Source organism: Salminus brasiliensis, chromosome 14, assembly GCF_030463535.1.
Source record: "Salminus brasiliensis chromosome 14, fSalBra1.hap2, whole genome shotgun sequence".
NCBI classification, from domain to species: Eukaryota; Metazoa; Chordata; class Actinopteri; order Characiformes; family Bryconidae; genus Salminus; species Salminus brasiliensis.
This window is the reverse complement of record NC_132891.1, coordinates 35,608,487-35,630,640: the sequence shown is the minus strand read 5'-3', so window position 1 is coordinate 35,630,640 and position 22,154 is coordinate 35,608,487. Positions and strand designations below refer to the sequence as shown.

At 43.0% G+C, this 22,154-nt stretch overlaps 3 protein-coding genes across 4 annotated transcripts; all 3 read right to left on the bottom strand.

The window, feature by feature from the left end:
• Nucleotides 1–3,345: 3,345 nt before the first annotated feature.
• Nucleotides 3,346–7,822, bottom strand: LOC140576688 (cytochrome P450 2J2-like). Of its 2 annotated transcripts, none has more exons than XM_072696224.1 (9): nucleotides 7,608–7,822; nucleotides 5,965–6,124; nucleotides 5,647–5,799; nucleotides 5,401–5,561; nucleotides 5,010–5,183; nucleotides 4,715–4,856; nucleotides 4,420–4,607; nucleotides 4,177–4,318; nucleotides 3,346–4,067 (listed from the first exon to the last, which is right to left on the bottom strand). In XM_072696224.1, exons 1-9 carry the CDS (start codon nucleotides 7,800–7,802, stop codon nucleotides 3,877–3,879), a joined length of 1,506 nt encoding a protein of 501 aa, XP_072552325.1. In that variant the 5' UTR covers nucleotides 7,803–7,822; the 3' UTR covers nucleotides 3,346–3,876. The 2 variants fall into 2 exon arrangements, with proteins under 2 accessions (XP_072552325.1, XP_072552327.1); XM_072696226.1 differs by having other exon boundaries at nucleotides 5,965–7,358; nucleotides 7,608–7,676.
• Nucleotides 7,823–9,359: 1,537 nt separating this feature from the next.
• LOC140576705 (cytochrome P450 2B4-like) lies at nucleotides 9,360–15,107 on the bottom strand. Its single transcript, XM_072696246.1, has 9 exons — nucleotides 14,904–15,107; nucleotides 13,662–13,821; nucleotides 13,357–13,509; nucleotides 13,111–13,271; nucleotides 10,907–11,080; nucleotides 10,528–10,669; nucleotides 10,221–10,408; nucleotides 9,970–10,111; nucleotides 9,360–9,863 (listed from the first exon to the last, which is right to left on the bottom strand). The coding sequence occupies exons 1-9, from the start codon at nucleotides 15,096–15,098 to the stop codon at nucleotides 9,673–9,675; spliced, it is 1,506 nt and encodes a 501-aa protein (XP_072552347.1). The 5' UTR covers nucleotides 15,099–15,107; the 3' UTR covers nucleotides 9,360–9,672.
• A 2,824-nt stretch (nucleotides 15,108–17,931) lies between these two features.
• LOC140576708 (cytochrome P450 2B4-like) lies at nucleotides 17,932–21,411 on the bottom strand. The gene is made up of 9 exons (XM_072696250.1): nucleotides 21,208–21,411; nucleotides 20,084–20,243; nucleotides 19,818–19,970; nucleotides 19,564–19,724; nucleotides 19,178–19,351; nucleotides 18,764–18,905; nucleotides 18,464–18,651; nucleotides 18,232–18,373; nucleotides 17,932–18,122 (listed from the first exon to the last, which is right to left on the bottom strand). The coding sequence occupies exons 1-9, from the start codon at nucleotides 21,400–21,402 to the stop codon at nucleotides 17,932–17,934; spliced, it is 1,506 nt and encodes a 501-aa protein (XP_072552351.1). The 5' UTR covers nucleotides 21,403–21,411.
• Between the last annotated feature and the right edge of the window lie 743 nt (nucleotides 21,412–22,154).

The window sequence follows — 22,154 nt, the reverse complement described above, 5'->3', positions numbered from 1 at the left end:
AGGACAGAGCCGGCCCTCTTTATGAGTTTGTCCAGTCTCTTCTTATCTGCCGTCGAGATGCTACTGCCCCAGCAGACCTCTCCATAAAAGATGGCAGATGCCACCACTGTGTCGAAGAACGTCCTCAGGAGCGCTCCCTGCACTCCAAAAAACCTCAATCTCCTCAGCAGGTAGAGTCTGCTCTGGCCTTTCTTGTAGAGTGCAGCAGTGTTGACTGACCAGTCCAGTTTGTTGTTCAGATGAACACCCAGGTATTTATAAGAGTCCAAAGATATCACAATGACATGTGATCGGTTCATTTAGTGGCCAATGGTCTCAGTACCTTATTATTGTCCTTATGTTTATTTATTACAGCAGAAAATGTGGTAGTGTTGTATGTTGAAATCTTTGAGACAATTCCATTGTTTGGGTGCTTCTAGCGTAATACAGAAAGTGATGTTATGAAATAACAACAATTTGGAATTAGAACTTGAAAATCACTTATACACACTTGGACAAAATTGTTGGTTTCCCTTGGTTAATGAAAGAAAAACCCACAATGGTCACAGAAATAGCTTGAATCTGACAAAAGTAACAAATAAAAATGCTATTAAAATTAACAAATAAAGGTCAGACATTGCTTTTCAACCATGCTTCAACAGAATTATTTTAAAAAAACTTATGGCCTGGACAGAAATTATGGTACCCTTAAGTTAATATTTTGTTTCACAACTATTTGAGGCAATCAGTGCAATCAAACGAACAGCACATTTCTCTCTAGAATCCCTTGAATGTCTTGAGATTTCATTGTACCCTGCACAGATTCAAGACACCCTGTGCCAGATGCAGCAAAGCAGCCCCAGTACATAACTGAGCCTTCTCCATGTTTCACAGTAGGGACAGTGTTCTTTTCTTGATATGCTTTATTTTTCCATCTGTGAACATGGAGCTGATGTGCCTTGGCAAAAACTGTCTCATCTGTCCATAGGACATTCTCCCAGAAGCTTTGTGGCTTGTCAACATGTAGTTTGGCAAATTCCAGTCTGGCTTTTTTATGATTTGTTTTCAACAATGGTGTCCTCCTTGGTTGTCTCCCATGAAGTCCACTTAGACAACGATGGATGGTGTGAAGGCTTGAAGTTCACCTTTAGTCTCTTTAGATGTTTTTCTGGGATCTTTTGTTACCATTTGTGCTCATTTTCATAGATTTTTTATTTATTATTACTCATAATCATCCAGTGTCCTCTTCTTGAGAATGACTAGATGATAAAGAGGACTGAATAAAGTCCTTAAGGTTGTTGATAAACTCTGATTCAGTGGGTGGTCTCCCTGCTATGACAGATTGTATTGAAGGGTAAAGTAGTGCAAACTATGCCTGCAGTGCTATGGGTGTCTGGTGGTGGAGCTCCAGGAGGCCATGAGAACTTCAGCCGCTGGAGCAGAGAGGTGAAGAAGATGAAGAGCTCAGTCCTTGCCAGAGTCTCACCTAGACAGACCCTCGGACCTAAAGAAGAACAGATAAATCATCCCAATGCTGACATTCACATACATAACTCATACATACATTCTCAACTCATTTGAAGTCAGACCCTCAGCTAGACACCAGCTGCAGACTCACCCAGAGAAAAGGGCAGGAAGGAGTCATTTTTGCAGAACTGCCCTTTCTCATCCAGAAAGTTCTCTGGGTTGAACGTATCTGGGTACTTCCAGTGCTCCCTGTCAGTCATGATGGCTGTTAGGTTGGGTGTGATATCTGTTCCCTGCCATGAGAAAAATTAGTGGAAGTTCACTCAGAGAGAGGTATCTCTTTATCAATTCTTAATAAATAGGTAAAAACAGAAGGAGTTTCAGAAGTTAACGCAGGGATTTGATATACTCACAGCTCTGTTGGTTGTGTGGTCTGATGCATTACACCGAGAGGAGCGATGTTAGCACAACGCTGGATCTCATAAACAGTGGCTTGAGTGTACGGAGCTGTGCACGATCATTCATTGAAGAAAAGCGGTCAAAACCCAGCACTCTAGCGATCTCCTCATGAGTAGTTATCCCATATAATTACCAGTAGTTATCCCATATAATTAATACAAAACAGCTGGTCTGGAAAAAGTAAACAAACCAAATCCAATTCCCAATTAATGAGTGAAAGCTATTATTTCCTGCACAGTATTTTCTAGACCATTTGCTGTATTGGGGCACACACAGAAATTACAGGGACACATTTGTAGCCCCTCTGCTTGCCTAATAATATTACTTGTTTATAACAACAAAAACAACAACAACAACAACAACAACAACAACAATAACAATAATAATAACAATAATAATAATAATAATAATATAACAATAGCTAGTATGAGTAGTTGTAATATTTATATTGTCTATATCACAGTGTGGTTACTTGTATAGCATAAATAAAGTAACCAGCAATCCAAAGTAAAACAGAATTTTTACTGCCATGATTTTAGAGGGGAACAGATGCATTTTACTGGGACATCTTCCCCAGTAAATTGGGTCTAATGATGACCCTTCTGCAGTTATATTTGTGTACATGTGTGGTGTAAGGCTTTGAATTATTTATTATTATTATTTATTAAAAATACAAGATTAGGTCATAGAAAGACATTTTGTAGTAGTAGTTGTAGTTCCAGGGGCAGGGAGGATCCCACATAAACAAAATTAAGTCATGGCCATGTAAGGCAGGGGAATGAGATCCTAAGTTGAGGCCATGACTTGACAAGTGGCATGGGGATAAGATAATTAAGCCATGCGTGACTAAGCAGTGGCTACAACATAATTATCTCATTTTCACGCCTTAATAAGTCAGGCTGCAACTTAGAATCTTGTTACCACACCTTACGAAGACATTGCTATGGTGTAGAAACAAGACCACAACCCACACCACTTCCCAAGAGATCCTGTGTTGCAGCCATGCCTTAGTAAGGCACAGGAACAATATCCTAAGCTGTGGCCATGACTTCGTAAAGCACAAGAATGATGTCCTAAGTTGTAGGGCCATTGTAAGGTGTGGGAATGAGATCCTAAGTTCCTACGCCACACATTCTTGGCCATAACTTTGGCCACGACTTAGTAAGATGTGGTTTCGAGATTCTAGGTTGCATGGGAAGTTGCAGCCATGACTTGGTAAGTCATGGAAATGAGATCCTAAATTGAGGCCATGATTTGGGAAGTGGTTTGGGAATGAGATAATTAAGGCATGCCTTACAAATTTTGTTTACGTGGGATGTCACCAGTGAAGCTCTGTAATATTCTATTAACTGTGTTTGTGTGAACACTGATGATTTAACTGTGGGGCTGTTTCTTTGGGTCTTTTCTCAGAGACTCATTAGCTTCCAATCATACACTCAATTTGATTTGTAAGAGTATCTTTATTAAACTTTAACAAACAAGCAAATCCACAACAGAATGACCCCAAGAGAAGAAATGGTCTGAAACATCTCAAAGGTGAGTGACTTCTGTTAGAACGATTGGGCTAAGAAGAAGTGCTCACAATTAAAAGACAACACCAGACTGCAGCTAGTTTTTATACAGGAAACATCAGCAATTCACAATTATTGCTAAGAAGATTTTCATCATAATCCATTTTCACCACCTTGAAGCTTGAAATTAAGATTTTTTATAAAATCAAACAATCTACTTTAATAAGAGACAAGATAAGCACTATGAATATCATTGTAACATCCACGAATTTAACAAATATTTGGAAAAGAAAAAAAGTATAAAATCTCTTATTGTACAAGTATCCCAGGTCAGTCCTGACATAACCCAATGTGCTCTTATTAATACTGATCAGATGTGTCCAAATAAAACCAAATAACCAAGTCCTCCAGGGTTGAAGATCCCTGTTCATTACTTAAAGACTGAACGTGGTGGTCTGATTCAGTGGGTGGTCTCCCTGCTATGGCAGACTGTATCAAAGGGTAAATTTGAGCGGACTAGGCCCACAATGCCGTCCATGTTTGGGCGTGGAGCTCCAGGAGGCCATGAGAACTTCAGTCGCTGAAGCAGAGAGGTGAAGAAGATGAAGAGCTCAGTCCTTGCCAGAGTCTCACCTAGACAGACCCTCGGACCTGAAGAAGAACAGATAAATCATCCCAATGCTGACATTCACATAAATAACTCTACATTCTCAGCTCATTTGAAGTCAGACCCTCAGCTAGACACCGGCTGCAGACTCACCCAGAGAAAAGGGCAGGAAGGCGTCATTTTTGCAGAACTGCCCTTTCTCATCCAGAAAGTTCTCTGGGTTGAACGTATCTGGGTACTTCCAGTGCTCCCTGTCAGTCATGATGGCTGTTAGGTTGGGCGTGATATCTGTTCCCTGTCATAGCAAAAATCACTTCACTCAGAAGGGAGGTTTCTCTTTATTAATTTTTAATAAATAAGTAAAAACAGAAAGATCTGCTAAGCTTCAGAAGTTACCGCAGGGATTTGGTATCCTCTCAGCTCTGTTGATTGTGTGGTCTGATGCACCACACTGAGGGGAGCAATGTTCCCGCAACGTTGGATCTCATGAACAGTGGCGTGAGTGTACGGGAGCTGTGCACGGTCATTCATGGAGGGAAAGCGGTCAAAACCCAGCACTCTAGCGATCTCCTCATGACAGCGCTCTGAGATGTGGTCAACCAGACATACAGGAAAGGATATTTTAAGGCTTTCTGTTCCTTACAGCACAAAGACATATGAATGGTAATGGGTGACATGTAGCAAGCAGTACCTTGCACATCAGGGTGGTCCATCATGTAAATGAGGCCCCATCTAAGAGTGGTCGCTGTAGTGTCTGTGCCAGCAACAAACAGGTCATAGGTCGTCTTCACCATGTTGTCATCATTGAACGTAGAGTCTTCATTTGACTTTTGCTGCTCAAAACAAGAAAATATTCAATTCAGTAATGAAGTAGCTTCCAGTCCAAGCATATCAGATCCGGCAGGACCACAAGTGTGCCACAGTGAAGGTCATTGTTGTCAATTAGGTGGTTGCCTGCCTACTTCTCCTGCAGCTTGACCTCTTACCTTGGTCATCTCGACCAGGTAGGCGTCGATGAAGTCCCGGGGGTTTTCTGGGTCCAGAGTCTTGTTGTGCTCCTTCACCTCTTCCCGGATGAACTGTTTTAAGGCCATTACACTGTGCCTGATCTTCTGGTGTGGCCCCGGGAAGTGTTTTATGAAGGGGACCAAGTTGAAGATCTATAGGAAAGAAAGAAATAAGAGTTTTTTGTTTACATAACAATACCATTAACTTGTTGGAAGATGTAGACTTATGACAGCAAATGCTATTCAATGCTATGAAGGTAAATTATTGTGCTAAAGCTACACTGACTCTAAATTTACCCTCAGACCTGAGTTCCCAGTTCTTCAGTTGCTTTTGATTGCCCGTACAAAGGTTTCACATGCTGGTTGTTACCTGAGCCATGGGTGATCCTGCAAACCGAATTATTTCATTTAGGATTTCCAGCAGCCTAGCGAAGCGCTTGTCATCATATTCAAATCGGTCTCCGAAGACAATAGAGCAGATGATGTTGGAGACTGCATTCATTATCGGGTGGATGGGGTAAAAAGGTTTCCCTTCAGGACAAATGATAGAAGAAGATGAGACCAGGATGTCCTGCAGTAAGACCACTGGTGAACGCAACTACAGCTACTCCTCTACCTTCTTGCTTGAGCATCTCCTTGATGAGGTACCGCGCCTCCTCAGCCACTCGCTCCTCCACAGTTTTCTTCCCCAGTCCAAAGTCCCGCAGAGTGTGCAGAGCGAACCGGCGCTGCTGTCGCCAAGAATGACCGTAACTGGCCAGCACAATACCTGAGATTGGCAGAGCAAGGTAGAGGCAGAAAGAAAGAGAGATAGTGGAACAACATGGGAGTAAAATGTAGAAGACAGGAGTCTGAGTTGTCTGTAGAAAGACAGTGTAGACCAAGTGGAAACAAAACAAATAAAAGACGTTATTCAGATATATATGATACTCACCATAATAATCCTTGAACCAATATGATAAAGGTGTGCTTGGCCTTCCAGAAAACACAGCCCCATTCTGAACTAAAGCTTCCTTTGCAATCTGCATGGTATTCAGCACAATGGTTGGCTTCCTTCCCAGGTACATGGAGCACATCTCCCCGTATTTCGGCATCTGGAGGAGTGTCAAAGGTTTACTGACAGCCAAGAGAGAAAATAATAGAAAAACCTTAGCAGTTAATCCGAGGCAAAAGTTCCAAATAACCCTGTAACCCTGTTGTCATGTTTATGCCCACACAGCCAGAGAGAGAGACAGACTGGAGAACAGTGGACAATGTATAATCTTCTGCTTAAGATTAAAGATTATCCTGGTCCTGTGCAATGGATGAATAAGTTCGCTCCTTGATGAAAGGGCCAATCAAAATTCTGAGAAGGGTCAACAAAGGGGAAACTCCATGAGTGACATATAAGATCTCATATTAACCACCTCCTTTGCCCAGGGACCAACTTCTCCTCTCACTGTTGTGTCTGGGGATCTTCCCTTTTGCCCTCCACAGCATCCTTTGTGGGTGCCAGTTCATCAATCTGTAAGAATTTCACATTCTACTATGGTTAAGTTTTGGATAAGGTGTAGGTTCAGGTAATACAATTACATGGGTTGTTTTGTAACATTCTCTGTTCAAGTAATTTGTTTTTTGCTTGTCTGGATTGCTTCAACAATTTGTGCATGAAGGTTGAGCTATATTTGGTACACATTGCACAAATCCTCAAATGGTCTTTTGTTGCCTATGTGCAAATAAGTCTTGAGTCCAGGCTATATCTCTACATAAACAATAGACCCACTCATCAGAGTTTTCCATTAAGCTGAGAGCAGTCACCAGTAACAGTAAGCAACTCAGATCTTAGCCCAAAGTGGCAAGACCATCACAAAGGATTTTGAACAAAGATGCCCCCAAGGAAGCAGATAGGTAGGTCTCTACATTTCTGAGAGGTTAAAACAACTGCCGTTAAGGCTCCATGTGTCAAAAGATCTCCCACTGGCACCTCTGAAGACCCTCTCTCCCCATCAGCATGGACATGATGGGACCCTTTGGAAAACCACTTCCAAATCTATTGCCCATGAACCATGCTTCTGCTTCAGAAGCAATGGCATCCCCACTACTTTACCTCGCCATCCTCCTTAATCTTTTGCCCAATGGGTGACTAATGTAAATGTAATGTCTTCAAGTTCTTATTCTCCGGGCTAGCATCATAAACCACAGTGGAAAATGTGGAAGAAATTAACCTACTAAAAGGTTTGTTGTGTCTGAAATAACGGATAAAGTAAGCCAGTAGAAGACTCTACAGACCTTGGCAGTTGCCTTTTTGGACTCAGTAAGGGATTACAGGTGATTTTGGCCTAAATGATACTGAACACAGTGCAGACAGAAGGCAAATTTTATGAACATGTCAAGGTAAGACCTTCCAGCACTCTACTTCTGTCAGATACAACAGTTTAATAGAAATTCCAAGATCTTAATAGCATTACAGAGCAATCTTCAGATGCAAATCAATCAACTTAGAGCTTAAAAATGAGAGGAATCAACCAGAGGAAACTTATCTGTCTTACGACAGGTTGCACATAAACTACCTCTAATAAAAAATAACAGGAAACTGACCGATCTGATGTAAGCCATTTGATTCTTCATTAACTGGGGCATGTTCCCCACGAAAGGCAGTGGCTTGGGTCCGGGGGGGTTCCGACTCCTGGATGAGTTCAACCTGAAGACCTCCAGCAGAAGCAGAGTGAGCAGACCACCCAGCAGGGCCAAGCCCACGTACGTCCAGTCCAGATATCTCAGCACAGACTCCATTCTGAGGGAACTGCAGGACACCACAGCTGCTCAGAGCTTTATACTCCTTTATGCAAACAAGAGGGGGAGGAGACAGGGAAAGTTTAATGACCGTCATTCTCGATTCTCAAATGTGTTAAAAGTCATTTCAGTGTGATAAAGTACTCTGGACGAAGTTCAGGAACACACACAAACAACACAGTTGTTACAACTGAATAAACTGTTCCCATGTAGCCTAAAAACATAAATACCTCATGCCTTGAACGTAGGCCTTGGAAATAGTTTTCCCATTTTCAAGCCAGGTGTGATGACTAGGAAACGAGTCAGACACTTGTGGATATCCAATAGCGAAAGTACTTAAATACAAGGAGCAGAGCAAGACAAAACATCAACAAAACACCAAGACAGAGCAGAACAATAAACCGAGATGCTAGCCAGGGTCGACACCTGAAGAGCAATCATACAAACAACCAAACCAGAGGGGCAAAAATCTGAGAGTCAAAAACATGGGTAAACAGGACGTAGTCAGTGCACAAAAAGGAAGTCAAAACAAAAGAGAAACGCTTAGTAAGCAACGTAAATGTTGGCAATACATAATACAAAATACATAATACAGGTATATAAACAAATCAGTACTCCGGTGAACGGGAACGGAGAAAGAGTCCCTGATTAGGTGCAGTGGATAGTGCAATAGTGACCTCATGGGGCGAAGGATTCTGGGAATTGGAATCCAGGCGGTCGACAGTTATGGGGGAAAGATGTGACACCAAGAAGCATTGAAATCACATTCTTTGCACATGCACATCTCATTTACGCTGTTTTTTACTTTTCTTAAAAGGACCATCTTCTGATATGTTCTTTATGGAAACAGCATCAAAGGTAAAGTTTTCAAAAGGTCTGTTTTTTAGCACCTTATTATTTAAAGAGCTTATGGATGCTCACTGAGATCATAATCGACCACTTCATGCAAACCAATCCACCCCTCGGCATAATTTCAATAAAATGTGTATCAGATATCACCTTGCCTGGAAGCCTGCTTTCTCCAAGAGGTAGTTTTGGCCAAATTTAGCTCACTTGATTTCCATAATTTCCATAACAACTGTTGGGCGCGTGCTCCCTTATCAGTGCTGTGACTGGTCAGTCAGCTAGCTGCCAGGTATAGTGCCATAGGTACTTCCATGGTTGTTCACACGTGGGGTGTTTCTTGTAGAGTGATACCTCAGTCCTGATTCAGCGAACTAAGTTTCCTAGAGTTGGTTCACCCTCTTTGTGGCCGTTACAGCCACTACTCTTCTGGGAAAACTTCGGAACAGCATTCTGAAGTGTGTTTGTGGGAATTTGTGTCCACTCAGTCGAAAGAGAATTCATGAGGTTCAGCACTGATATTAATAAGAAATGGCTTGTAAATGACATTCAGGTTTATTTCATTCAGGTTCATCTATGTGAATAAGCCCATGTGTGCTGACTGGAATGGCCTGAAACATCTCGGAGGTGAGTGACTTCTGTTAGGAAGAGTGGGCAAAGAAGAAGGTCTACCTACCAACACCACCAGACACAACACCAGAGACTGAAGCCGGAAGGTGTGTTTATTTTTACAAAGCCAACATCAGCATTTAAAAATTATCACTAAGAACGTCATCTTGAAGTTTGAGATGAATATTCTTTATGTAATCAAATAATCTACTTTAATAAGAGACACGATTTTAAGAAGAAAAATGTAAAATCACTTATTGTACAAGTATCCCAGGTACTTCTATTTATATAATTGTATATATAATAATAACTATGTTATTGATACTGATCAGACGTGTCCAAATAAAACCAAATAACCAAGTCCTCCAGGGTTGAAGATCCCTGTTCATTACTTAAAGACTGAACATGTTGGTCTGATTCAGTGGGTGGTCTCCCTGCTACGGCAGATTGTATCGAAGGGTAAATTTGAGCGGACTAGGCCCACAATGCCGTCCATGTTTGGGCGTGGCGCTCCAGGAGGCCATGAGAACTTCAGTCGTTGCAGCAGAGAGGTGAAGAAGATGAAGAGCTCAGTCCTTGCCAGAGTCTCACCTAGACAGACCCTCGGACCTGAAGAACAGATAAATCATCCCAATGCTGACATTCACATACATAACTCTACATTCTCAACTCATTTGAAGTCAGACCCTCAGCTAGACACCGGCTGCAGACTCACCCAGAGAAAAGGGCACGAAGGCGTCATTTTTGCAGAACTGCCCTTTCTCATCCAGAAAGTTCTCTGGGTTGAACGTATCTGGGTACTTCCAGTGCTCCCTGTCAGTCAGGATGGCCGTTAGGTTGGGCATGATATCTGTTCCCTGCCATAAGAAAACAAATCAGTGGAAGTTCAATCAGAGGGAGGTTTCACTTTATACATTTTTAATAAATAGGCAAAAACAGAAAGATCTGCTAAGCTTCAGAAGTTACCGCAGGGATTTGGTATCCTCTCAGCTCTGTTGGTTGTGTGGTCTGATGCACCACACTGAGAGGAACGATGTTCCCGCAACGTTGGATCTCATGAACAGTGGCGTGAGTGTACGGGAGCTGTGCACGGTCATTCATGGAGGGAAAGCGGTCAAAACCCAGCACTCTAGCGATCTCCTCATGACAGCGCTCTGAGATGTGGTCAACCAGACATACAGGAAACCATCAGAAAAAGGACATTTTAAGGCTTTCTGTTCCTTACAGCACAAAGACATATGAATGGTAATGGGTGACATGTAGCAAGCAGTACCTTGCACATCAGGGTGGTCCATCATGTAAATGAGGCCCCATCTAAGAGTGGTCGCCGTAGTTTCTGTGCCAGCAACAAACAGGTCAGTGGTCGACTTCAACATGTTGTCATCATGGAACGTAGAGTCTTCATTTGACTTTTGCTGCTCAAAACAAGAAAATATTCAATTCAGTAATGAAGTAGCTTCCAGTCCAAGCATATCAGATGACCTGATCAGTGTCCTGCATCTTTCTTCACTCTAAAACAGCTGATTTAGCCTGATTGCTAACGGACAACTCATTAAACATGTGCTGGAGGACTGCAAAGTGTGCCACAGTGAAGGTCCTTGTTGTCAATTAGGTGGTTGCCTGCCTACTTCTCCTGCAGCTTGACCTCTTACCTTGGTCATCTCAACCAGGTAGGCGTCGATAAAGTCCCGGGGGTTTTCTGGGTCCAGAGTCTTGTTGTGCTCATTCACCTCTTCCCGGATGAACTGTTTTAAGGCAAGTACATTGTGCCTGATCTTCTGGTGTGGCCCCGGGAAGTGTTTTATGAAGGGGACCAAGTTGAAGATCTATAGGAAAGAAAGAAATAAGAGTTTTTTGTTACATATATACACATACATATACATACACATACATGTACATATATACATATATACATATATATATATATACACATACATATACATATACATACATATACACATACATATACATATACATATATATACATATACACATACATATACATATACATATACATATATATACATATACACATACACATACATATACATATATATACACATACATATATATATATATATATATATATATATATATATATATATATATATATATATATATATATATACAGTCATGCCCGAAAGTATTCATACCCCAGGCAAAGTTTGACTTAAATTTACTTTTATTTAACCAGAAGTTATATTTTTGCCTTGAAACGACACAGGCATCTCCCAGGAGATAACACGATGATGTACAAGAGGCATCATTGTGGGAAAAAGTATTTCTCAGCTTTTATACACATTTGAACAAAAAGTGGCATGTCCAAAATTATTCATACCCTTTGAAAACTGTCACAGTATATGGGAAAATCCAAAGTTCTATACCATTCCAAATAGTCCAAGCTGTTTTAAAGCATCCTAATTACCCTGATTCATTGGGAACAGCTGTTTTAATCAACTCAACAGGAGAAAAACAGCAGCTCTCTGCAGTTGGTTTGTGGACAGTCATGGCTAAGACAAAGGAGCTCACTAAGGACCTGCGGCTGTGCATTGTGGCCGCTCACAAGTCAGGAAAGGGCTATAAAGCCATATCAAAATGTTTTCAAGTTCCAGTGGCTACAGTGCAAAGTATTATTAAAAAATACAAGAAGTTCCGCACTGTGGAAAATCTCAGAAGATGTGGTCGGAAGCCAAAAGTGACACCTGTGCTGGCCAGGAGAATAGTGAGAGAGGTGAAGAAAAATCCAAGGATCAGCACCAAGGCCATCCTGGTGAATCTGGACTCTGCTGGTGGCGACATCTCAAGGCAGACAGTTCAACGGACACTGCACACTGCTGGGTTCCACGGACGCAGGCCAAGGAGGACACCACTTCTCCAGAAAAGGCACACAAAAGCCCGCTTGACCTTTGCAAATGCTCATCTGGACAAAGAAGAAGACTTCTGGTGTTCTGTTTTATGGTCAGATGAAACAAAAATTGAATTGTTTGGCCACAATGATGTGTGCACCATTTGGCGTAAAAAAGGAGAAGCCTTCAACCCTAAGAACACCATCCCCACTGTCAAACATGGTGGTGGGAACCTAATGTTTTGGGGGTGTTTTTCAGCCAATGGACCAGGGAACTTGATCGCAGTAAATGGCACCATGAAAAAAGAGCAATACATCAAGATTCTCAACAACAACATCAGGCAGTCTGCTGAGAAACTTGGCCTTGGGAACCGGTGGACATTTCAGCATGACAACGACCCAAAACACACAGCCAAAGTGGTGAAGAAATGGTTAGCAGACAAAAACATTAATGTTTTGCAGTGGCCCAGCCAGAGTCCTGACTTGAATCCAATTGAGAATCTGTGGAGGGAGCTAAAGATCAGGGTGATGGCAAGGAGACCCTCGAACCTCAAAGAGTTGGAGCTCATCACTAAAGATGAATGGGCAAAAATACCAGTGGAGACATGCAAAAAGCTGGTCAGCAATTACAGGAAGCGTTTGATTGCTGTAATAGCCAATAAAGGCTTTTCTATTAATTATTGAGAAGGGTATGAATAATTTTGGACATGCCACTTTTTGTTCAAATGTGTATAAAAGCTGAGAAATATTTTTTCCCACAATGATGCCTCTTGTACATCAACGTGTTATCTCCTGGGAGATGCCTGTGTCATTTCCAGGCAAAAATATAATTTCTGGTTAAATAAAAGTAAATTTAAGTCAAACTTTAACAGGGGTATGAATACTTTCGGGCATGACTGTATATATATTACAATCCCATTATATATAATCCCAATTTGCCCAAAATAATCCCAAAGTTGCTTTTGATTGCCTGAAACAAAGGCAATGCTGATTTCATTTGCTGATTGTTACCTGAGCCATGGGTGATCCTGCAAACCGAATGTTCTCATTCAGGATTTCCAGCAGCCTAGCGAAGCGCTTGTCATCGTACTCAAATCGGTCTCCAAAGACAATGGAGCAGATGATGTTGGAGACTCCATTCATTATCGGGTGGATGGGGTAAAAAGGCTTCCCTTCAGGACAAATGATAGAAGATGATGAGACCAGGATGTCCTGCAGTAAGACCACTGGTGAACGCAACTACAGCTACTCCTCTACCTTCATGTTTGAGCATCTCCTTGATGAGGTGCTGCGCCTCCTCGGCCACTCGTTCCTCCACAGTTTTCTTCCCCAGTCCAAAGTCCCGAAGAGTGTGCAGAGCAAACCGGCGCTGCTGTCGCCAAGAATGACCGTAAGGGGCCACTATAATACCTGAAATGGGCAGAGGGAGGTAGAGAGTGAAAAAGGCAGAAAGAGGAACTATGAGTTGTCTGTAGGGAGACCATCATATACCATGATACCATGTGTCCTAAAATGAGGTAACAAAACAAATCACAGAAGTTATTGAGATATGCCATACTCACCATGCTCGTTGTTGAGCCAGCGTGATAAAGGTATGCTTGGCCTTCCAGAAAACACAGCCCCATTCTGAACTAAAGCTTCCTTTGCAATCTGCATGGTATTCAGCACAATGGTTGGCTTCCTTCCCAGGTACATGGAGCACATTTCCCCGTATTTTGGCATCTGGAGTAAGGAAAGAGGTTTATTGTACCTAAACTTTTGGGGGGAAGAAGTATGAATACTGTACTCCATTGGCTGAGCAGTTAGTTGTAGTCTTTTGTAGCTCAGTGTTTTTCCTCCTCTACCGATCCTGATTCTGTATCTCTCCATAATCCATGAACCTAGTCCTCAGAGGTTTCTACAAAGCTGAGACCCACTAGCAGTTACAAGAGTAAACACCTCAGATCTTAGAACAAAGTGGCCAGACCACCACAAAGGATTTTGAACAGAGATGCCCCCAAGGACCAGGTCTGCCTTTCTTCATCCGCCACAAGTGCTCCATGTGTTATAAGATTTCTCTCTGGCAACTCTGAAGACCCTCCCTCCCAATCAGCATGGAAGGGCCCTATGGAAAACCGCTATTGCCCATGAACTGCGTTTTCATTTCAGAAACATCCGGATCCCAAGCGGCATGCATCAGTTCCACCATGGTCCTTAATGTTCTGCCTGATGGTCGACTGATGGAAACCTCAGGAATACCAACCTCCAGGAACAACATACAACAAGGTTACAATCGGCTGCTTCAACTGCAAGAGTTCTGACCAGGACAGAAGGTCCTCTTGCTCACCTCCTCCATGACCTGCAAAATCCTGGCCACCTGACTGGCACCATACACCACGGTGGAAAAGGTAAGAAGAATTCATGCTATGGTACGCATTAGGTAGAGAAAATATTTCATTAACCTAATAAAAGGCTCATTGTGTCTAAAATAATGGATAAAAGGAAGCAGTCAAAGGCTCTGCAAAGATCCTGGCAGGTGCTTTTATGGGGGAGGTGAAGGATTACAGATGATTAATGGCTGACTGATACTGAACACAATGCAGACTTTATAACACATGTCAAGGTAAGACCTTCCAGCACTCTACTTCTGTCAGATACAATAGTTTGATTGAAATTCCAAGATCTTTGGAGCATTGCAGAGCAATATTCAGATACAAATCAATGACAGAACTCAAAGCTTAAAATGAGAGGAATCAACCTGAGGAAACGTATCAGTCTTATGATAGGTTGCAAAAATACTACCTCAAGAAAAACAGGAAACTGACCGATTTGATGTAGGCCATTTGATTCTCCAAGAGCTGGGGCAGGTTCCCCACGAAGGGCAGTGGTTTAGGTCCGGGAGGGCTCCAGCTCCTGGACGAGTTCAACCTGAAGATCTCCAGTAGAAGCAGAGTGAGCAGACCACCCAGCAGGGCCAAGCCCATGGACGTCCAGTCCAGATATCTCAGCATAGATTCCATTCTGAGAGAACTGCAAGACACCACAGCCGCTCAGAGCTTTATACTCCTTTATTCAAACAGAAGGGGGAGGAGATGGGGAAAGTTTTATGACAGTCATTCTCAATTCTCAAATGTGTTAAAAGTTACCTGAGAGTAGGTCAAAGACTTTTCAGTGTGATAAAGTTCAGGAACACACACAAACACGCTTCTTGGCTTTAATTGTATTAAACCTTTACATTATCGCAATGTATACACACATAGACAAAATTGTTGGTACCCCTCAGTTAGATCATGGTCACAACTTGAATCTAACAAAAGTAATAAATAAAAATTCTATGAAAATGAACAAATGAAAATCCTACACTGATTTGAACCATGCTCAACAGAATTATTTAAAAAATAAACTAATGAAACAGACCTGGAGAGAAATGATGCCCCCCTTAACTTAATCTTTTGTTGCACAACCTTTTGGGGCAATCACTGCAATCAAACAATTCCTGTAACTGTCAGTGAGACTTCTGCACCTCTCATCAGGTATTTTGGCCCACTCCTCATGAGCAAACTGCTCCAGTTGTCTCCGGTTTGAAGGGTGCCTTTTCCTTTTCTCAGCTCCTTCCAAAGATGCTCAATAGGATTTCAGTCAGGGCTCATAGTAGGCCACTTCAGAATAGTCCAATGTTTTCCTCTTAGCCAATCTTGGGTGTTTTTGGATCATTATCCTGTTGCAAGACCCATGACCTGCGACTGAGACCAAGCTTTCTGACACTGGGCAGCACATTTCTCTCTAGAATCCCTTGATAGTCTTGAGATTTCATTGTACCCTGCATAGATTCAAGGCACCCTGTGCCAAATGCAGCAAAGCAGCCCCAGAACATAACAGAGCCTCCTCCATGTTTCACAGTAGGGACAGTGATCTTTTCTTGATATGCTTCAATTTTTTGTCTGTGAACACAGAGCTGATGTGCCTTGGCAAAAAGTTCCATTGTTGTCTCATCTGTCCATAGGACATTCTCCCAGAAGCTTTGGGGCTTGTCAACATGTAGTTTGGCAAATTCCAGTCTAGCTTTTTTATGATTTGTTTTCAACAATGGTGTCCTCCTTGGTCGTCATGATGTCCACTTTGGCTCAAACAACGATGGATGGTGCGATCTGACACTGATGTTCCTTGAGCTTGAAGTTCACCTTTAATCTCTTTAGAAGTTTTTCTAGGCTCTTTTGTTTGCATTCATATTTTCTGTCTCTTTGATTTATCATCAATTTTCCTCCTGTGGCCACGTCCAGGGAAGTTGGCTACAGTCCCATGGATCTTAAATTTCTTAATAATATGTGCAACTGTAGTCACAGGAACATCAAACTGCTTGGATATGGTCTTATAACCTTTACCTTTAACATGCTTGTCTATAATTTTCTTTCTAATCTCCTGAGACAACTCTTTCCTTCACTTCCTCTGGTCCACATTGAGTGTGGTACACACCATGTCACCAAACAGCACAGTGACTACCTGTAGCCCTATATATAGGCCCACTGAATGATTACAAGATTGTAGACACCTGTGATGCTAATTAGTGGACAGACCTTGATTTAACATGTCCCTTTGGTCACATTATTTTCAGGGGTACCATCATTTTTGTCCAGGCCTGAGTTTATTTTTTTAAATAATTCTGTTGAAGCATGGTTCAAAATCAGTGTTGGATTTTCATTGGTTCATTTTCATAGAATTTTTATTTATTCAGATTCAAGTTATTTCTGTGACCATTGGAACCTTAGCATCACTCTAAAGGTCTGTTTGAGTTTATCTGTGTTCCCTCAGATCACAATCCAGTAGCCCAACATCATCACCTGGATAGGAAAGCTGCCCTATCATCCTAGCTGTCCCTCACAGATAAAATAGAGCGATTCTTAGCATCCACCTGATAGATGTTATATGGGTCCTCTACATCGGCAGCTAGAGCTCTCAAGGCTTTGTTGCTCCTCTCCACCTACCAGGCTGAGCTAATGGAGGAGCTGAGGACTCTGCATGCTGTGGGAGAAAATCTCTGTGGTCTCGGATCTCATGTTTTCTGCTGCTATTCAGGGTTCAAGATGTGTGATAAGCTTGTTGGTTGTGGGGAAACCGGGCTCTCCGGCTGGATCTCACTATCCAGATCTCTCTAGCGTTAGCGCTATAACGGCCATGAGACAGAAGTGTGACATTCACAAACAGGAGGGAGAAGCCTTCTCACGGTCTCCTTAGGAAGCCTGCTACAAGCCCAATATACTAGCCGTTAAAGCCTGAGCCTTCCTCCAAGGAGCCTGCTTGAGCACCCACCTGAAGCTAGACCATGACCTTGCAACCGGACAACAACTAAAAAACCTCAAGCAAATCCCTCAATAGAATGACTCCAACTTAAAAAACCTAGCCCATGTGTGGTGGCTTAAATGAACAGAGATGAGTGACTTTTGTCAGAAGGAATGAGTAAAGAAGTGCTCGCTACCAAAAGACCACAGCTGGGATTGAAGCCAGAAAGTGTGTTTATTTTTTACACAGCAGACATCAGCATTTTACAATTATCAATAAGAACGTCACCTTACGATCAAGATTAAGATTCTTTATATAATCCAAAAATTTAAGAACATGGCAGGCCCTATGAATCTCATTGCATGTTCAAATTAAATAAAATACAGTTCAAGGAAGACAATCAATGTAATCAATAAAATGTAATCAATAGTAAAATCACTTATTATACAAGTATCCCAGGTCAGTCCTGACATAACCCTATGTGCTCTTATTGATCAGATGTGTCCATAAAACCACATAAGGTCCTCCTGGGTTGAAGATCCCTGTTCATTACTTAAAGACTGAACATGGTCTGATTTAGTGGGTGGTCTCCCTGCTACGGCAGATTGTATCGAAGGGTAAAGTAGTGCGGACTATGCCCACAATGCCATTTATGTTTGGGCGTGGAGCTCCAGGAGGCCATGAGAACTTCAGTCGTTGCAGCAGAGAGGTGAAGAATATGAAGAGCTCAGTCCTTGCCAAAGTCTCACCTAGACAGACCCTCGGACCTGAAGAAGAACAGATAAATCATCCCAATGCTGACATTCACATACATAACTCTACATTCTCAACTCATTTGAAGTCAGGCCCTCAGCTAGACACCGGCTGCAGACTCACCCAGAGAAAAGGGCAGAAAGGAGTCATTTTTGCAGAACTGCCCTTTCTCATCCAGAAAGTTCTCTGGGTTGAACGTGTCTGGGTACTTCCAGTGCTCCCTGTCAGTCAGGATGGCTGTTAGGTTGGGCATGATATCTGTTCCCTGCCATGAGAAAAATGAATGGAAAATGAATGGTTCACTTTATCTATTTTATTATAAAAACAGAAAGATCTGCTAGGTTTCAGAAGTTACCGCAGGGATCTGGTATCCTCGCAGCTTTGTTGGTTGGGTGGTCTGATGCACCACGCCAAGAGGAACGATGTTAGCACTGCGCTGAATCTCATGAACAGTGGCGTAAGTGTAGGGGAGCCGTGGACGGTCATCCATGGAGGGAAAACGGTCAAAACCCAGAACTTGAACAATCTCCTTGTGACAGCGCTCTGAGGTCAACAAGACATACAGGAAACCGTCAGAAAAGGACATTTCAGGCACAAGGGCAAATTAAAATCAGGCACAAACGAATGGTAAAAGGGGACATGTAGCAGGCAGTACCTTGCACATCAGGGTGTTCCATCATGTAAATGAGGCCCCATCTAAGAGTGTTCGCCGTAGTTTCTGTCCCAGCAGCGAACAGGTCGGCGGTCGACCTTAACATGTTCTCCTCATGAAACGTGGATTCTTCATTTGACTCTTGCTGCTCAGAATGAGAGAATATTTCATTTTTAAACATGTCAGCTTTAAGAAAATGTCTAGTCTAAGCAAATCAAATCCTGCAGGACCTGTTAACTACTCAGACAGCTTTGTGGGCCAGAGTCAGGGATTTGAATCTGATGCGGGCAGCAGCCATTTCATTAAGCCGGTGATGGATACGTGTGCTGGAGGACTGTAAAGAAACTGTAAAGTGTCCAATTGTTCTTCTCACCCTGGTGGTTGCCTGCCTACTTTTCCTACAGTTTGACCTCTTACCTTGATCATCTCAACCAGGTAGGCGTCGATGAAGTCCCGGGGGTTTTCTGGGTCCAGAGTCTTTCTGTGCTCCTCCACCATTTCACGAATGAACTGCTTTAAGGAGTTTGCATTGTGCCAGATCCTCTGTTGTGGCCCCGGGAAGTGTTTTATAATGGGGACCAAGTTAAGGATCTGTGGGGGGAATATGAAAAAGTACTGTAGCAGGATTCAAGTTAAGTCTTAAGGTATGAATTTCACACATTTGCTCTAGATTTACACCTCAGAAAGCTCTGTTCCTGGTTGTCTACTTGCCGATTGCCTGGACAAGGTTAAATGATTACAAAAATTTAGATTGTAAACTTTACTGTGAAAATTAACTGAAGAAATGACCTGCTGGTTGTTACCTGAGCCACATGAGATCCTACAAACCGAATGTTGTCATTTAGGATTTCCAGCAGACTAGCAAAGCGCTTGTCTTCGTACTCAAAGCGGTCTCCAAAGATAATGGAGCAGATGATGTTGGAGACTGCGTTCATTATCGGGTGGATGGGGTAAAAAGGCTTCCCTTCAGGACAAATGATAGAAGATGACAAAAAGTTGAGACCAGGATGTCCTGGAGTAAGATCAATCGTGAACTAAACTACAGCTACTCCTCTACCTTCTTGCTTGAGCATCTCCTTGATGAGGTACCGTGCCTCCTCGGCAACTCGCTCCTCCACACTTTTCTTCCCCAGTCCAAAGTCCCGCAGAGTGTGCAGAGCGAACCGGCGCTGCTGTCGCCAAGAATGACCGTAAGGGGCCATCACGATACCTGAGAGAGGCACAAAGAGAGAGGGTGGGAATGAAAAGGGTAGAACCATCATCAGGATCATGAATCACCTACAGGAGGCTGAAATTAAAGTTAGGAAGTTTTACAATACTCACCATAGCCTTTGTTGAACCAGCGTACTAAAGGGATGTCTGGCCTCCCAGAAAACATGGCCCCATTCTGAATAAAAGCCTCTTTGGCAATCTCCACAGTATTCAGCACGATCGTTGGCTTCCTTCCCAGGTAAACGGAGCACATCTCCCCATATTTCGGCATCTGGAGGGGTGTTAGTTAGAGTATCATTGTACCTACAACTTAGGGGAAGGGTTGCAAGCATCAGTATAAGGCAGTTGCTTTCTTGGCATACTGTGACAACAATGAGCCACTTGTTGGGGGGGGGGGGGGGGGGGGGGGGTGGTGATGAGCAATTCAGATTTTAGCCAAAAATAGCCGGACCACCACAGAGGATTTTTCTGCTAGATGAAGAAACATCTGTAACCGATGCTCCGATGCTTCAATGCTCCACGTGTTAGAACATCTACCTTTCAGTGTGGGATCCATCAGCATTGACCTGATGGACCTTTTGTGAGGCAAAAAAAAAAATAAATCACCAACCTGCGAATTAACCCACTCATTCATACCCCCTAGCACTAGCCATGCTCCCGACACTAGGAGGGTACGGACTTTACATGCAAAGTCAGCTATCATCGCTTTTCGAACTGCCACTGATGCAGCATTGCCAGGCAGCCAACATGCTCTGAGGAAAGCGTCGGGTCCCCAGCCCCGCAGCACCAGTTGCTTGTGCCGGCTAAGACCACTTTAAGAGTGGTGTTGAGAGGAGAGAGCGCCATCTACCCACCCAGAAGGAGCACTGGCAATTGTGCTCTCTTGGACTCCGGCCTCTGATGGCAAAGTGGTAAGGCTCAGGATTCAAACTTGTGACCCCCGAGTTCTGGCCAGGCCAGAAGGTCCTCCTAGTCATCGCCTCCATTAACTGCATATTTCTGGACGGGACCATAAACCACAGCGGAAAAGGTGGGAAAATTGGAGAATGGTCACTGTGTCTGAGAGAACAGATAAAAGAAAGCCAGTAGACTCTACGAAGACCCTGGTAGTTGCATTTTTGGGCTTAGTAAGCGATTACAGGTGATTTGGGACTGAATCAACCAGCTGAAAATGTATCGGTCTCACCACAGGTTCCATATAAACTACCTCTAATAAAAAATAACAGGAAACTGACCAATTTGATGTAAGCCATTCGATCCTTCATGAGCTGGGGCATGTTCCCCACGAAGGGCAGGGGTTTGGGCCCGGGGGGGTTCCGGCTCCTGGACGAGTTCAACCTGAAGACCTCCAGCAGAAGCAGAGTGAGCAGACCACCCAGCAGGCCCAAGCCCACGGACGTCCAGTCCAGATATCTCAGCACAGACTCCATTCTGAGGGAACTGCAGGACACCACAGCTGCTCAGAGCTTTATACTGTACAACCAGGAGGGGGAGGAGAGGGAGTTTCGTGGCAGTCATTCTCCATTCCCAAATGTGTTATAGTTACCTGTCAGGAGGTCAAAGACCTTTCTGTATAGGAAGCCTCCGCAAACAAAGTTCAGTAAACCTGTAAAGATTCACTGTTGTTGCAACACTGTGAACTCACCTGCACTTTGAAACTCAGCAGACTATTCCCATGTAGCCTAAAATAAAAGTTCACTGACCCGAACTCGGGTCTTAAACAGGGCTTTAATTGGAGTAGAACTTTAACACACCTAATGTCTAAAGAGTAAAGGCACTTTTGTAAAATTTCACTGTACAAATGCAGCCTGTATTTCTTTGTGCTTTATTTCACCCAAGATTTTTCTTACATGCTCTTCAGTCCAGTGAAGGCTTTCTACTAGATACTGTAGCATTGCTGTGAGGATTTGATTGTCTAGGTTCCTCTCAAGGTTTCTTCCTCTCGACCCGAGGGAGTTTTTCCTGGCCACTGTTGCCACTAGCTTGCTCAAAAGAGGCCTGGACCTGGATCTCTGTAAAGCTGCTTTGAGACATTTGTTGTAAAAATATATAGAAATAAAATTGAATCGAATTGAACTGCATTAAGCATCAAGAGCATTTAGTGAGGTCAGGATGTTGAATGATGATCATCACCACACCACCTCATCCTCAAAGCATTGGATGAAGCTCCACCAGCCATCAT